Raw genomic sequence first — 17,906 nt, 5'->3', positions numbered from 1 at the left:
AAATGCATCTCCCTGTAGTACAATGGCAAACCACGGACGTATACTACTGATAGGAAACAGTAACACATACTTCATGAGTAAGAAATTCGTACATTGATGAAGTGGTGAGCAACATGGATGCAGGTCTTTAAGCCCACTACTGCACTAGAAAAATGTGTATTATGGTAGGTAAATTGATTATACAAGGGACCTTCTTCATCCCTGATCCAGTAGAGTCCCTATGTCTACCCTGTGCAAGCAATGGAAAAAGAAGCTTCACAATGTACTTCTGACTAGAAACAGGTAACAGTGATCAGTTTCATAGTTGGGCCAAGATCTATCTCCATTTAAAAAGAATTGATGACGCTGCCAAACTTCCTTGTCATAGTTCTCAGTTATGCTGAAACACATGCCTATCTCTTTAATTTTCTCAAGAAACTTGTCCAGTGAGTTGCCCCTTGATATTGGTCAAATACTGGAATTCAGTTTTAAACTTGTTTCAACTGCCGAGAGAGTCAGTAGCAAGGGGGATAGTCTCAAGATGTGCTAGAATAGGAATCCCTCGATAAAATAAGTCCCGGGTGCAACTGCTATTACCTCCATGATGCACAAATGGAAAACTAGAAAATCAGTGCTATACGACACAATTTAAGTCTCTCTCTGATTCTGCATATGCGTTGGGGAGGGAGTTTAAAAGAAGAGCTTATGGCCTCAGCAAAAGAACCACACAGACAATCATACTTCATAGCCCGGAATACTGCAACGATGCATAAACAGAAAACTATAAATTCAGTGCCATATGAAAGAAAGATTAAGGCCAGCATTTTCTGTTTTTGCAAACACGGATTAAAAGAGCTCATCAGCACAGCAAACGTTTCATGGATACACTAGTATATAACTTAATTAATGTACTCCAAAGTCCCGGACTGCACCGAAAATTAGCACTTGAGTGCTACTGGTCTGTCCCACCATAAGGCACCTTCAAATTCAACTCAGACGGCATTTCGAAAGGAAATCCTGGCCTGGCATCTTAGGGTGGGGAGCTCCTATAAGAGATCAGTATGTACAAATATTGGACTCTGGAATTGGTGGTCTTAGGCAATTATTCATGGCATTGGGTGGATGAAAATCTGTATATGGTGTAAATACGGCCACCCTTTACTTTATTCCAATTCCCAATATCAACCACAATGAAGAGTTTCGCATAGTAAATTTAGATAGTTAGACAGAAAGGTCCTTGTTTACATTCAACGCAACACGCTCTGTGAGTTGCATGAACGAAACACCTAAACTTTAGCAACTCATAAACTGCTGCTAGCACCTTTTCAAAAGGTCTTTAAAGTTCCAAAACCTAACCATTAATTAATGACAACCTTTTCTATTCACTAACAATACAGTTTAAAGTTCACAAGGTCCTATGAGTTGATAAAGTATGAAAATAGGAACAGAGAAAACATTATTTCAGTATTACTTGACGAGGAATAGTGGTGCATTCAATAACCATGAGCTATGTGCCAAAAAAGACCCCTATCGTTGGGCAAGTAACTTGTTTGGGTTTCTTGTACTTCTAGCCAGTCCTTTCCAACCTACTTTCTGATTTCAATATTTCCCACCCAAGTCTTTGTTTCCAATTCAATATTGCTTCTAATTAAAATTAGTAAAAGTCGAATAGCACCATCCTACATTATTTTCCAACTCTCATAGCAAAATTTTGGGAATAACTTGGGTAAATTGTACTGCTAATCTATAAGGCAAACTTCCTATATTCCCTCTCTTTCATTCTCATTCCTTTATGGTCTCTTTTTCCTATTCCAAACAAATAACTAGAGTGGTGAAAAACACCAATACTCCACAACGAATAGATAAACATACACAAAAGGGCAGAACACGAGTAAACATCCACTAAATAAGAAAAAACAAAGTGAATTGATTGTACTAAAAAATGATATCATTATGGGAATATTAATATAAGAATAATCCACCATCTATTGACACACCAACAATTGTTCTTCACGCTCCCTAAAACAACTAATTAATCAATAGCAACCCCAATTAGACAAAAAAAACAAAGAATTTAAAGAGTGGTGTCTCATTACCAAAACTATCAAAAAAATAGTAAACCGCTATATGATATAGAAAATTGGGAAAACCACAAGGTATTTGTTTACCCCTCAATCTCTAAATCGGGTTCAATTAATTTGTTGCTAAGGTTGCAGCTGCATTGGGACAGTCTCTTGCATAGTGGCCATAAGCCTCCTTACAGTTGTAGCATTGGTTTCCGCCACTTGTGCTGCCACCATTGCATCTAGCACCGCCATTGTTCTCATTAAAACACTCCCTAGCCAGATGGCCATACGCACCACAAGAATAACACGCACCTCTTCCCCTGCAATTATTATTATTACAGTCTCTGGAAAAGTGACCAAAATCGCCAGAGTTATAATAACCTTCGCCTTGGCCATCAGCACTTTCCTTTGCAGTGCACTCCCTAGCTCTATGGCCAGGATTCCCGCAGTTATAACAAGAAACATCGCGAGTCACATAACCTCCATTATTACTATTAGCACCAGCAGTAGCATTATTATTCTCTTGACAATCCCTAGCTCTATGCCTATGCTGACATGTAACAAGAACAAACGCTCTCTAACTTCAAGTAATAATATTATTGCAGTTCATGTAAGAATATCAGTGTTATCTTCAGTAGTACTTTGTAGATATTTCGTTTATTTCTAGCACTAATTGCACATGCAATTCAATGATGCAACCGTAAATAAAACACTGCTGAATTTAGCAATGCTAGGTTCAAGCAGATATTATTAACTTGAACAAAACACAACATTCATACGGAGGAACACATGAGATCTACTTTAATAAGAATGAAGACAGTATAAATGTTCTGGCAAAGGTAATAGACAGGTACCTCTGTTCGAAAAACATCATATGCGCCATCCCCAGCCCCATCTTGTTGTGGTATATATCCACCCCCATGAAAATGAGGAGCAAAATCCTCACGTTTCCGTTTGCCATAAGACATCATGAAGAAATCCTGGATTTAAACCATATAATTTAGAATCGCAATGACTTCTAGATTACATTCATCAGAATTAACACATACAAGTTTATGTTTCCTTCAAAACGTAACCAAGCCCTACCCCAAAAGAAAACAAATAAACATATTTAAAGAAAGAGTATAACCTGCGTCGTGGGTTGAGGAGGATTCCCTCTCTCCCCTTCCTCCTGCCCTTCGACATAAGCTACAAGATTCAAACCTAATTACTACCAATAGCTTGAAGATAGATATATGCTCTATCCTTAGCCAATGCCACTAAACTCACCGACATTAACGTCTACTCCAAGATGTCTTTGGTTCGCTTGCTGCACAAACAATAAATGAATTTCAAATCTTAATGGTCAATGCTAGAAACTACTAACAAAAAAGCCCACATCAATAGCTTTAAAAACTTACCATATACGGACTACGCATCCCAGGTTTCACCTCATTCGGAGTAACACTCTCATGTCCACTACTATAATCACTAGGTGTGGGAGGATGATACATCGAATTCTCCCCACTTCCTAGCAACAGCGTCTGTACCATTCCCGGTAAAGGCGTATGAACCGTCCCTGGTAATAGCGTTTCCATTGGAGTTTGTAACGGCGTCTAAAATCCAAAATCCAAAACCCAAATTCCCAATCAACTAACAACCTAAAACTAACTAAAAACTCAAAAATAAAATTAACTTTAAGGTCGTTACTGGTGGATAGAGCATCTCGGCAGTGGGCATTTTGTACTCTTCAGTGAGCTCATAAGGTATAATAAGATCATGAACAGGGACCGACACCACGTGCACCATTAGTAGGTAATTTAGGTACAGTTGATCTTTCTATTGGTCCTAGCTCCCATCATTAACACACCGGCAAACTTGAGTTCTGCAATTGAAAAGAGGTGGTGACACTCAAATATAACTTGATATAAAATAGCTAGTAAATGCACCCATATACAAGGTAACCAAGTAAGTAATACATGGACAAATTATATATAATAATCAAAGTAAAAGTAAAGCATCGACGTGATATTTGACTGCAAAATATATAAATACCTAGTAGAATGAATAAAGCAAATATGTAATTTTTTCCAAAGCATAGGTGGTGCAAAAGATTAGCGAGCAATCAATTCGAATCTTAATATGAACACCAATGTTTAAGATCCATATTCAGCTGCAAGCGCACAAACCAAAATGGAATACATAGTTCGAGCAAACATGGGAGAGGGGACATGTTTAAAGGAAAAAAATAGGTGCTAATATGAGAGTAGAGCCCAAACAAGTTATAGCTGGTAAGCACCAGTCATACTGCTACATATGCCACCTGCAACTAACAATTATATGCCCCTACATTGTTGTTTTAGACATCTGATGTGTTGCCTACAAAGATACTTAAGCTTAAGCTTCAACATACAAGGACAACTAGACTAACAAATCTGTCATGAGACACCTTAAACTTCTAAGGCAGGCTCATTTTGTAGTTTTCCTAGATATACCACGCTTCAAGGAAATAAAAACATAAAACTTAACATGCTCAAGGGTCTACTATTTCAGTTTTCCTAGTTATTCTTCCATCCAACCATTGATAAATGCATCAATGCATTGGACAATGCTCTACTACGTTAGACCGATGTTAGAACACCCCCAAGATCACACTAACCACCCACATACAGATCAAATATCCATCCTTATCTAACCCCATATTCCAACTTCTACCAAGTTCGAGCATTTCCACACAAGGCAATTACACTTCCCCATCTTAGTTTCATATGAGTAGATATATACTACATTAGTGTGGGTTGTGCATCGTGCCTTCATTAATTACAGATTTGGTTTTCTCCCTTGCTTCACTACACCATAATAGGATATTTGCAACACGCACCTTTTTTGCTTTGCAACGCTTATTTACCGTTAGTAAATTGCCAACGCTAAATAAGCGTTGGCAATGTTGTAAAGCGTTGGTTTATTTGAGTGAATTTCCGGAATTAATTGCTAACGCTTAAAAAGCGTTGGAGAAGTGTTACAAATCCAAAAAACCAAAACAACTTCGAAATTTCAAAAATAGAGAAACAAAAAAGAATCGTCGTCGGTATGTCAAAATAGAAAACCTCTCTTTCTCTCTCACAGCCGCTGGGTTAGGTTAGGGTTTCTTATCTTTATTTCCTTTTCAACAAAGAGAAGCCTTCATTCTACAGTTCCATTAGACCATTACTGAAAGAAAACACACTTGTGTACGAGAACCACCATATAGATTATAGAGCACGATGAAATGGAGAAAGAGAGACGGGTTTGGAAGCCACAATATGCAATTTTACCACCCCTTTTTTAGTTCTATTTTATAATTTCTAAACCTAGGGTTAGGGGTTTAGTATATGAGAAATGGGGTTTCTTGGTTTTACTCTATGTTGGCCATTCAATAAACCTGTTTTGATGGTTAATTTTGGAGGAAGTCGGGTATGATTATGCTCATCGGTATGGATTGAAAGAGATGAAAGTTCGACCGCACCTTATCCTTGCTTTACTTGCACTTTCGGATCCCGAAAAATAGTGGATTTGTTCAAATTTGCTCAAGCTCATCCTTTCTTCCTAACTTTTCAGTTCTCAAGGTAAGACCTTTTCGCTTAGTTTATTTGTTCATTTTTATTGTTCAAGCTCTCACTCACTTGTTGTAGCCGCCCTGCTTCACTCCCTCTCTCAAATTCTCGATTTCTCTCCTAAATAGTAACAGAAAAATCTAACCCCAGTCAGTAGTGCCCATCTTCCTATTATGTTTTTTAGGGTAAAAATAGTTTTGAGTTGAAGAGGGGTTAGGGCTGAATTCATCTATGATCTTTGTTGCTTTGATTGCACTTTTGGGGGTTTGATTTCTACTTCTAGAATTTCAAATTTGAGAAATGTGCCAAGAATCTTGTTGGTTATTATGGCGATGGATGCGAAGAAAGCTATGGTTGCTGAGATTTTGGCATCGATCAAAACAGGGCGCATGACAGCCTAGATTGTGAAAATTAAGTTTGAGTGTATTTTGGGACTTGGGTATTTTTCTTTGGTTGTGAAAATTAAGTTTGAGTGTATTTGGTTTCATAGACAGCTAGATTGTACAAAGTGTATTTGTATCAAGGTGGGAATTGGAATGTTGGTTAAGATAAATGTTGCACTGCCCTTTCACTAATGTTTTACTTTTATATGCAGGTATGTTGGTATATACTTTTCCATCTTGTTCGCAAGATATTGTCTTTGGACTCGTGGACGAAGGAAATGCTATCCCTTCCCAAATCTTCTTTTGTGCTAATTGGTATTCTAGAAGCCCTTGGACTTGTCACTTTGGGATGTCTCATTGGAGGTATATCCTGAAACTTAGATCGTAGTTAGTATTACACTTAGGCGAGGCGATTCACGATTAAGTAGAGATCATTATTCAAATTCAATGCTCCGGACGAACTGAAATGTATATTCCATTTTGTTCCCGTGGTTTATTGATACAAGTGAAACTTTGCTTTTATATAAGTCGATATCGAAAGCACCATAAGCAAAGACTGTGTTGTTCTCCTTTGTTGAGCTTTTAAAGGGGTGGAAAGGTACAATTAGTTGGTGCATTATTAATTTTTGTGTACTAATGAAGTTTTGCATACCCCTTTTTCGGCAATGCTTCCGGGACCCACTATACCAATATTAAGTCGTGATGTTGATTTGTAAAGTTCAATTCACTTTCTTCCAATTTGCAAAGAAGACTTAGATAGTAACATACTCATTATGACCGTCAAAGAGTACCTCGCTCCATCTTCATTTTATGTTTTAGCTCTTAAAACTGGCATAATTGTTCATACTCTTTACCCGATTACGAAAAATGAACAAGTGTTACCCAATTATACTGCCATAGTTAGACTCAAAAAGTTAGTTATGTCTCGATATACAAGAAAAAGTTAGCTAGGATCTACACGAAGTTGATTTAGATCTGAAAAATGGGATTGATGGTAATGAATCCAGGTTGTTGGGTAGAAATTCGTGCGTGTGGGGAGCCATTCCTTCGCTTTCAATTGCGAGGCAGGGATCGCATTCATGGTACAATCGTGATTCTTCTAGGGCCCCTACTTGCTCCACATAATAATTAAACTATTGGGATTAGTTGTTATTCAAGACATAAGCATAAAGGAAATTACATATATTAACAGCAGTCATACAGGACTTAACACATTTATAGACACAGAGTAAGCTCTCATGTGAATCCATATACATCTACTTGCACAAATTCTCACCGAACCTAAGACGTTTAACTCATATCGTGTCCGAGCTCTCGGATAGTTACCAGCAGGTACTCTAGGAGAGACTTGTTTCAAACCCACCAGCCTATTAGAGCTTACTTTTGGCTACCGTGGCTCCAAAGATGAGGAGGTGGCTATCATATATCACAAACTTGGTTCCCAAAAATTCGATCCGCCAAAATAGCAAAAAGTGAATTGCAGCCCAACATAAAAGGAGAATGTGACCATTTATTTTGTTTATCATTTGAATCTAACCTCAACTTCCCATGTAAGTCTAACCTCAACCTCAACTGTTGATATTTTAACCGCTATGGCTGTACCGGTTGAGCTATCGGATCGCGATTAAGTTAGTTAAGAGTGCTAGTACTAGTTTGAATAGTAAAGTTGTTAGTCAAGATTCAACTTTACTTGCTCCGTTAGTCGCCGATGCTTTTTTTATCTGTGGTGGATAATGTGAAAGTTGATTTAGTTGATTTGAGAGATGTTAAGATTGTTAAGAAACTTGGTGGACTGCTGACGATACGGAGTTGGTTAAAGGGTTGGTTTTTATAAGAAGGTTAGTCATTCTCTGGTGGGCGACTCGTGTTGAGAATGCTAAGATTGTCGCGGATTCAGTTTTGATTTCGCCACCCAAGACCGATATTGAAAACGCAGTATTGTGGTTTTGGATTATACGCAAATGGATAGGATTTTGAAGGAGGAGAGGAATTATATTTTGGGGATGATTAAGAAGATTAAGGCGACGGGTGTAATGTTTTGTTGATTCGTAAGAGTATTTTGAGGGATCGGTTACGGATCTGTCTTTGCATTATCTTTCTAAGGCTAAGATTTTGGTGGTTAAGGATGTGGAGAGGGATGCTATTGAGTTTATTACCAAGGCTCAATTGCTTGCCTATTGCGAATATTGAACATTTTCGCGAGGAGAAGATGGGTCGTCTTGATTGTGTGGAAGAGGTTTCTCTTGGTGATGGGGAAGATTGTGAAGATTACCGGGTATTAAGGATATGGGAAGGACAACGACGCTTGTTGTTAGTGGGTCAATCAGTTGGTTCCGATGAGGCTGAGAGGAGTCTACATGATGCTTTGTGTGTGATCCGATGTTTGGTGACCAAGAAGTTTCTAATTGCCGGTGGTGGTGCTTGTGAAATCGAAATGTCGAGGCAGCTTGGTGCTTGGGCTAAGGTCTTGCATGGGATGGAAAGTTATTGTGTGCGGTCATTTGCGGAGGCTCTTGAAGTTATTCCATATACTCTTGCTGAGAATGCAGGTTTGAACCCAATAGCTATCGTGGACAGAGCTCGAACCGACATGCACAGTGGTGAGATCAATACCGGATCAATGTGAGGAAAGGGCGATTACAAATATCTTGGAGGAAAATGTGGTTCACCACCGCCAGTGAGCACCGCTATCACATTGGCAACAGAGTCGCGGAGGATGATCCCAAGATTGATGACATAATTACAAGAAGGTAGAATATATGAGTATTGCCACTCATTAGAACCGCTAGTATCTTAATCTGCTTTTATTTTTTCGGTTTTGTGCACTTTCTCGAAGTTTTTGTTGTTTATCATTCTTGAATATATAACTAGTTTCATAGAATCACAAAGATCCCAAAAAGATAGGCCAACCACCTTTCTTGAATATATAACTATATATAACTTTTGATTTTGTAAATGCCTATTCTCTTGCACTAGTGGTGTTAGTAGCATGATAGAAACTACAGAACCATAAATGCCTATCCGGTGAAAAACTACTACCGCCAAGATATAGAATTTAGGTGGCAAACATACTTCTTTGTGGTCTTTTACGCATTCTCTATCTTATAACTAAGCCAATCAGGTCATAATCCACTAGAAAAAGATCTCCTAGAATGTGAGTTCTACTCTAATTAATAACGAAGTTCCTATGAACTGTGATTGCCGGCTTAATGCCGTGTAATGCGACGTGTATGTGTTTTATGTGCACGTTAAGCCCTTAAGTATTTTCATTGATCGATCGTTGGAAGTAACTTTCTTATCGAGAAGCTCCAAATTCTCAAGACGCTCAATTCACCACCTTAATTAGTGCTTCGATTAGAGTCGGGTCGTGTTGGCACTTGGCTGATTTCCTAGACCTAGCGGTTAGTGTCACCAGAGGCTCCTCGTGTCCTTCGCTTATGTTGTTTGTTTAAGGATTCACTAGGATTGTCCATGAGACTCTTAGGAAACTCTACCTCTGTCTAATATGACTATTATACTCTTACCCGTTAGTGGTGATCGAAAGTGAGGAGTTTTACTAATGTAATTTACAGGACTTTAAATGCGCTTAGTACGTCATGATTGCCGAACTAATTAAGGTACTAACAACTTTTTTTTTTTTTCTTTTCTCACAAGTCACAAACATTATCTAAGATGAATTTCCTTTTCTAGAGAAGGATTGTCGGTCTCCATCGTAACACATCTATTGGATCAACTGATATTACCGACATGTGGGAGCGCTTTTGGAAGAAGGCCAAAATAATTGCTTCCCAATCTGATGAGTCATACTTACCTCAAGCTCCTCATCAAGGTAAAAATTTAAACTCCACTCTCTATTTTCTCAATTTTCAACTCGTCAAGTTACTATAAGGTATTTTTTTTATGCACCGATTTTATGTAATCATTGTTTCTGTCGTTGAGATATGGGAGTAGACAACAAATGCTTTATCTTGGGGGTCAAGTATTTAATTTATTGCATGAATTTAATTAATATGATTGTTTTTCTGAGTTCATTATTTGTTTTGTGATTTTTTTGGAATTAGATGGGCTTTGTGGAGCGGCACTAGGATTTATATTGAGTGAAGCCATTGTCACTAATGCTTCAATGCTTCTTATTGCATTTTTGAAGATTCGGGATTGCTTGGAAAATCGTGATAGAAATTTGTAACCCTTATTAAATTTGAATTTGTAACCCTCAAAACTCTTTTGAAATTATATATATGGTTAAATGAATATAATATTTTTTTTTCAAGCGCTTGTTTGTGTTTATTTATTTGTCAAATGGTATGAAAAAGCATTTGTAATTTTATTTGCTTCTATATGAAATCGAGGAGGTGTTAGGTTAAGGGCAGGAAAAAAAAAATTAAAATAATTTTTTTTATCATATCAACATATTAGTAACGGTTGTAAACCGCTGCAAAAAAAAAATAAATATTAAAGCATCAATCAATAATCGTTACAAATCAAATTACGCAACGCTTTTAACCGTTAGTAATTGTCACTCTGCAACGGTTAATAACCGTTGGAAAATTTGCTTTGCAACGCTTTGCTTTGCAACGCTTTTAACCGTTAGTAATTTTCACTTTGCAACGGTTAATAACCGTTGAAAAATTTGGTTTGCAACAGCAAAACCGTTGCAAATATTTCCAACACTTTACCGACGCTTCTATTTGCAACGCTTTAAAAGCGCTATGAAATTATTCGCGAACGGTTTTTGCCGCTTGCAAATAGCCTGTTATGGTGTAGTGCTTCTTCTTCTCTATCTATGGTCTCCTTTTTTGCTTTCTTGTATATAACAAAAAGTATTTATCATTTTTCTCTTATCTTTCTTTGCTTTCTCTCCTCCCCTTCACTCTTTTCACCATTGTAGATGGGCTAATTGTGACTTTTTCGCTTCAGTATTTCCTCCCTAATAAGGGGTTCTTCCATCGTAATCGGTGACCTTTCTTGAAGATGTTGTCGCCTCCTCTCCTCTTGAAGTTGTGGTTCTTCTATCACCGAGGCACCTCCTTGTTGCAGATAATCCATTCGATGGGTACTTCCAATCGAATCGAAATCCAATCTTGAGACATTTAACACGAGATTCATCTGCAGGGGAGTCGGGTTGGGGATGTCATGATCCATCAAGCCTCCATCTCCCATATTTGCACCTGTTTCACCCAAATAATCTTTTTCCTCTCCTCTTCAATTTCGGCTCTACCATCATTGGGTCACTATCATTTTGTTGCAAATTAACAACAATTTGGGTGGATCCTTCCATCGGTGTGGAGTTTGTACCGAGAATTCATCATGAGTATCCGTGCGGGGCTATCATCATCCATCAAACCTCCCTTCCATGTGCCCACCTGTTTGACCAAAATCATATTCCTTGCTCCATTTTGTTTCAATCACTCAAGGTAATTTTTCCAAAGTCGCACATTCTCAGCTTTCGGGGCTTTACCAGTTTTCTCCTCCATATCTCTAATGCGCCTCAGTCTCTTTCACCATACAATCCGGGTTAGAAGGATTTGTTCATCATCGGTGATATCTCTAAGCTCCTTACTAATTTTCAAGGGAATTTTAGCCCGAAAGGACACTTAAATTCAATTAAGAAGTTCAAATTACATACTCCACAACTACATCCCATTATTTATCATGACTAACATATAATCCATAATTTTATTGATATATGCCATATTATTGGTATAAATGTCATATTATTGGTATAATAATTTATGTTGCGACCGATCGCATAAACGCAGTAACTACAACTAGATCAACCACCAAAGGAGTGATCTTTCACACAAGACAAAAGTTCCAACAAATAACTTAAGCATTAAACCCAATCAACAATATCAACAAATAAGCTTAAACTAGTGTAGACTATGTAAAGAACCCACTCACACAAGAGGAGGATTAATCGTGGTTCGCAATGTGCCTACATCCACACAAAGAAGATCAATGATTTACTAGATGAACAAGATAGAGGATTACAAAGAGGAGCTCTCACTTCACTCACTTGAATGATCTCTCTCACTCACAAAAAATGCTCTCACAAATCTCTTTTTGTTCTCTCCCCAAGGAAACCCTAGAAAAGTTTACTCTAACTTTCTCACATAGAAAAAAGTTATTTCACTCTCTTTATCCCTTATATAGTGTGTGGGTTAGAAAACTGACTTACAATTTACAATTCAAGTTATCAACTTACATGCTCATCTTTAGGTGCTAACTTATCAAATACAAAACTTACCTTTGTTTTACTCTTTTTGTCCATCCCCTCACCTACTACTTGTGGGAACTTGTGATTGAGCACACTCAGACTCCACTTTGCGCACCTAGGGTATTGCGTTTCATAATCCTTGACCGGTGAGGTGAAGTCCACTGTATGCTCGCAGAACCAGTACTATCATTGAAAAAAATGAAATAAAAAAAACACAGTTATTATTTAATCACTCAATAATGAAACCTATAATACCACTAAAGTGGGTTAAATACTTACAAGTAGTTGTACCACACATGTAGCAGTGCTCACTGGGCTTTTAACACTATGTTTTATAATCTGCTTCATCATGTGGGAGGAGATTGTTGTTGCCCACAACACCTTATTCATTTCTTCGAAACTATAGACGTATTACATGTATGTTGAAGCTAGACTAAAATTTGATTTTGTGAAGAAGACGGATGTAACGTCCGTATTTTTAAAATACGTTTTTATCTATTTATTAATTAATTAAATTTATTTATTTAAAAATCGGTTGGATTGGATTTAGATACGTGGACCTGGTTTTGGGCCCGAGTCTGTGTTGGGCTTGGGTTCGGACCCAAGTATATAAACACATTGTTCTGGAAAATAGGGTTTAGAGAATAATAAAATAAAAATGGAAATGGAGAGAGAAGTTTGTTTGTTGAGTTGGGAGCCACGAATCAGCTAGGAGGATTCGGCCGAGTCATGCTCATACAGTGGAGTAGCTATTTTTGCTATTTCACCGGATTTGTAGTTTACACACATCGGTGTATATTGTTTCGTTTTTATACTGTTCATTATCCTGTTGTATTGGAATTCGTGCTATTTGTGTTATTAAATTTTATTAAATTCGGATTTGTATTAAACCGTCCAAACTTTGTGAGTTGGGTCAATCGTCGGGCTTCCGGCGAGCATCAATGGCGTCCCGCCTATGGTTGTTTTGAACTCGTTTTATGTTGTTGTGGGTTTGTATTGTTGGAGGTTAGTGGGGATGGAATACTTCGCGGGTCGAGATGGAGATTAGAGGTGCTTTGCCAAAGCTTGGTTGGGCGCTAATGGCGCCGACGGTTGGTCACTGTTTGTGGGTTGGGTTTTGTTTGGATTTTCGTTGTTGTGAACTGATTTGTTTGTGTTATGGGTTGGTGGTTGTAGGATTGAGTGGTGTAGTGAGGGGGTTGTTGAAGCTCGGAGGAGCATCAATGGCGGCGCCGATTTGGGTCTGAAATTCGCGACCGGCGCCGATGTGAGGTGAGGAACTCGAGTTTGAGGGTAGAAAAAGATGGGGGTTTTCGGGGTACAAAACCGAGTTAGTTAGGTTTGGTTTTGAGCGCCGGTGGGTGGTGGCTAATTGGGTGGAAAGTGGAGGGGAGAGAAATTTGGAGAAGACGACCTGCTGTAGATCGAATTAGGGCCTGGGTCGGTTTCCTCGGGCCGACCTTTGTTTTGTTGTTGGTCCATTCTATTTTAGTTTGGTTGGGCGGTTTTAGTTAAGTTGTTTTGGGCGGATTAGATTGTTTTGTTTGGGCCCGATTTAATTAAGTTTGGGACCCGGTTCTAATATTAGTCTACGGGCCCGCTTTCATTTGTATTTTGGGACCGGTTTAATTAAGTTTTGTTTGGGCCTTCTCCACTAGTTTTGGGGCCTTAGGTCCAAAGTTTTTGGGCCCAGATCTAATATTGTATGGACCAGTCCATTGACTTAAAATAGATCTAATTAGGTTAGGTAAAATAAATAAGTGGACTTTTTAGACTTTCGGTTCTAAGTTTTGGGCTTGGCGATTAGGTCCCAACAGACCGTGGTCGAGAGCCCACGAGCCATGCACCTTTGACCTTAGCCATGAACCATGGCTATGACCATGAACCCGTCGAACACCTTTAAACGGCAAAACGGTTTGACTTTGACGATGACGACGGTTTGACTTTGACCAGGACCCGCCGACTTTGGACGATGACCATTTGACTTTGACCAAGACATGTCGACTTTGACTTTGACCATGACATGTTGAGTTTGACCTTGACCATGATGTGTTGAGTTTGACCTTGACCGTGATGTGTTGACCTTTGACCGCTGACTTTGACCGTAGACCGTTGACTTTGATTGCCGAATGCCGACTTTGACCATTGATCGAATATTGACTTTTCTAGTTTTTCACATATTTGATTATATGGATAAATATAGAATAAAATATTGTTGAGATTGTATAACTTGGTTTGTCATTATCTAATTTAGATTTGACGTGAGTAGTGTGTAAAGCATATATATATTGGGCTTTGATTGTGGACCGCGGACTGTTTATTTGTCTTACGCTTTATGTGTATATTATATGGACACATATAGTAATAAAATGCTTTGTGGAAGCTTGTATAATTTGGTGGTCATTATCTAAGAAAAATTTGACCTTGATGTTGTGTATTTTTGACACGCGACGATATTGAGATATTATGAGATATTATATTCCTAATAATGCTATAATAAAAATGTATGTGATACGCTGAAGCATTGTGACATGAGATAATATGCTTTGGGATATATATATTAATGCAATATCTTGGAGAAATGTATATACACTCCATTATTTTATATGAGAGATGCTAATATAGTATTGGTGAATATTTACCCACCTGATTGTATGCGAAGTGCAATAATATATCGCACGTGAAAGAATGAAAGTGACTATGAGATATAATTGAGATATTTCTATATATTGTGGCTTAGTGCAATAAGGCAATTGACCTGCGTATATAGTGGAATTATTATGAGTCATTAATGTATGACACCCTAATAAATTACGAATCGAAAATCCTAGAACCCGACTACCACAACTCATGTGATCCGCCCCGTGTGGGCGATTTGATATATAAGATGTTGTATATATATGAGATGTTGATTGACCCATGTGTTGGGCAATCGTGAAATTTAATAGTGGCTTGATATATAAGATGTTGATATATAAGATGTTGTATATATATGAGATGTTGATTGACCCACGTGGTTGGGCAATCGTGAGTTAATAGTGGTTTGATTATTCCGTTCTCGCAAATATTGAACGAGACGCTGCGATATTTTATGCCTAATAGGGGGCATTACTTATATAATGGCTTCCATGTGAGGATTTATCCGGTGTGCGCATCCCGCCGTGGTGGTTACGCACGGAGTGGTACATTATATAAGGGGAGGCATGTGGATGTACATGTTCGGGCGTTGGGTAGCGATTGTGGTAGCCAGGGAAACTAGGTAAGACATAGATACGACGTGAATTTTAGGGACACGCAAAGAAAGCCTGAAATAATCTAATTATGGTAATATGTTTGGTTGGTTATTTGTTTAGTTAGAACCTAAGGCGCCTCGATGGAGGAACTACCTGCCTTATTTATTAGATGTATAGTTTGTTGTGTGGTTAGTGGGAAGTTAAGGCGCCTCAGTGAAGGAACTATCTGCCTTACTTATTGTAGTTAAGAATGTCGTATTAGTTGTTGGAAGTTAAGGCGCCTCAGTGGAGGAACTACCTGCCTTAATTATTGTACTAAAGGTTGTTATGTTAGTCGTTGAAAGTTAAAATACCGGTGGAGGAACTAACTCGCCATTATGGATTGTGTATATATATGTATAATTATATGTTGTACTTTAGGGCTACTCACACCAGCATTGTTTATAATGCTGACCCGATTTGCATGTTTGCTTATCGGGTGTGCTCATTAAATGAACATAGTTGATAAGTCTTGGCTGTGTTTAGTGATGAAGAAGATTGGTTGTTTGCAGGGTTTCATTAGCATTGCATCCTCAGATAAGTTTTGTTTTCCTCGAGGTGATATAGATTTTCACCGAGATAAGGTTATTTGCATTTTCATTTGTAAATTGTTTTTGGTAATGAAGATGACTGTTGTTTAAGCTAAAAAATTTTATTGGTTTTAATTATCCGCATATTGTTAAACTGTTTATGGGTTTTGGGAGTGGAGTGCCACACCTCGAAATCAAGAGTCGGGACAAATAATGTTTTTCCTAATTTTGTCGAAATTGGATAACGGAGTTGAGCATAAACAACACCATCAACTTGCCAAAGTCGGATATTGACTCCTTATCTTCTTTCTTCACAACTCCTTCTAGTGCACTCTAATTTCGTATAAGATGATGCTAGCATTGAAGTATTTCACTTTAAAATCAAGTGCATCCTCACTCAACAACTTTGTTGCGGTTTACTTACTACTTCAACAACATTCTCGCCCTACTTTGGAAGCCCAAAAGTCGCTCATCATCCTTTGGAGTTAGTTGCACACTAACTCCGTATTATGAAACACCCCCCTCCTCCCCTTTGAATGCTTCAATGATAGTCTTGATGACTTGACTAGACTTGAAACCATCTTCTGACAGCCAAATCATAGCAACATTTGAACAAGGGGAAGGTTTTCTTCATGTCTTCCAAGTGACACTCTTTTGATTGCACTTTTAAAAGAGTGTTCACCCATAAGCTTTACTAAAGATGACATTCCACCGGAATGGAGTTACATTTCTTTTTGTTCCTCACTACCTCTTTTTGCTCTTCCTCTTTGCTCATTTGCTTTGTCTTTCCCTCTAGATTTTTCCTTTCTCAGCCCTCGATATAAGATATTTGTCAGAACAATGTAATGGAAGACATAAGACATGGATAGTTTTGTAAAAACATTGTATACTACATAAGATAATATATACACATGGCATAATATATACGATGCATCATCCGGCCATACAACATATAACAAATCGATGACAAAAACAAAAAATCTTACAAGCGCAGTTACATTTAACACAACTCATGCATGCTCGTGGACATGCACAACATATAAAGATGCAACATAAAATAATCAAATATCGATAAGAATGCATGAAACCAATAATTAAATCAAACGGATGCAAAGACAAAAGAAAGACGGGAATAAAATCCTAATATAAACAAACTAAGTATAATAGAAGAAGTTAAGCTACAAAATGGCGTACTCTCTATAGACACAAGATTACTTAGTACGTAACGCAAAAACATCTAGTCGTATCTTTTGGATTCGAAGAAGAGTCCGTTCCAACATCTGGTGGCGTAATTAAGTGTAGTAATGTTTTAGCGCGTTGTCCATTGACTTGAAATTCAATTGTTATCTTTTGGATTAAGCAAAGAGATTGCCCCATAATGTTTCTGGTGACCGCGATGAAAGGACGGACCATCGTGTTTTCAATTTTTAGGAAAGATGTGTAATCTAGAGTTATGCAATTAAAACTTTTGGCCAATTTTGAAATCCTTCGCCTTATGTGCTTTGTCGTGCCTCTTTTCATATTAGCTTTGTAGGATTTGAGAGATCATAAGCATCACTCGAATCTCCTCCAGCTCATTTAATTGCAGTTTTTAACTTCTCCTGCCTCGATGATATTGTAATTGAGGGCTTTTGATGGCCCGAAGGCACGGTGCTCAAGTTCAACTAGCGGATGACAAGGTTTTCAAAAACAATGCGGTAAGGGAGACATCCCTATAGTGTCTTAAATCTTTATGCTTCAGGCATCCGATAAAAGTCGATGAAAGACGATCCTTTCTTGATGGGTTGGCGATTTTCTCGGAATAGACTTTATCTCTCGATTGGAGACTTCCACTTTGGCCACTTGTTTGTGGGTGGTATGGAGTAGCAACTTTGTGTGTAACTCCAT

The 17,906-nt window shown here is 38.1% G+C and overlaps 1 protein-coding gene, 1 long non-coding RNA gene and 1 pseudogene across 2 annotated transcripts in view; 1 reads left to right on the top strand and 2 right to left on the bottom strand.

Moving 5' to 3' along the window:
- LOC147503928 (uncharacterized) overlaps positions 1-982 on the bottom strand; it is a 28,991-nt gene extending 28,009 nt beyond the window's left edge. Inside the window, exons 1-2 of the mRNA XM_086605015.1 lie at positions 936-982; positions 191-272 (exon numbers count right to left, since the gene is read on the bottom strand). Coding sequence (XP_086461141.1) covers positions 191-272; positions 936-982 — 129 coding nt within the window. The remainder of the gene's footprint in view (positions 1-190; positions 273-935) is intronic.
- A 965-nt stretch (positions 983-1,947) lies between these two features.
- LOC147503927 (uncharacterized) lies at positions 1,948-3,326 on the bottom strand. Its single transcript, XR_015220298.1, has 2 exons — positions 3,175-3,326; positions 1,948-3,025 (listed from the first exon to the last, which is right to left on the bottom strand). It is a non-coding gene; the product is annotated as an uncharacterized LOC147503927 (long non-coding RNA).
- A 2,076-nt stretch (positions 3,327-5,402) lies between these two features.
- On the top strand, positions 5,403-8,754 carry LOC147503926 (T-complex protein 1 subunit delta pseudogene; annotated as a pseudogene).
- The last annotated feature ends 9,152 nt before the right edge of the window (positions 8,755-17,906 follow it).

This window comes from Coptis chinensis, chromosome 4 (assembly GCF_015680905.1).
Source record: "Coptis chinensis isolate HL-2020 chromosome 4, ASM1568090v1, whole genome shotgun sequence".
Taxonomy (NCBI): Eukaryota; Viridiplantae; Streptophyta; class Magnoliopsida; order Ranunculales; family Ranunculaceae; genus Coptis; species Coptis chinensis.
The sequence above is the reverse complement of the archived record's forward strand: the minus strand, read 5'-3'. Positions and strand labels throughout refer to the sequence as shown.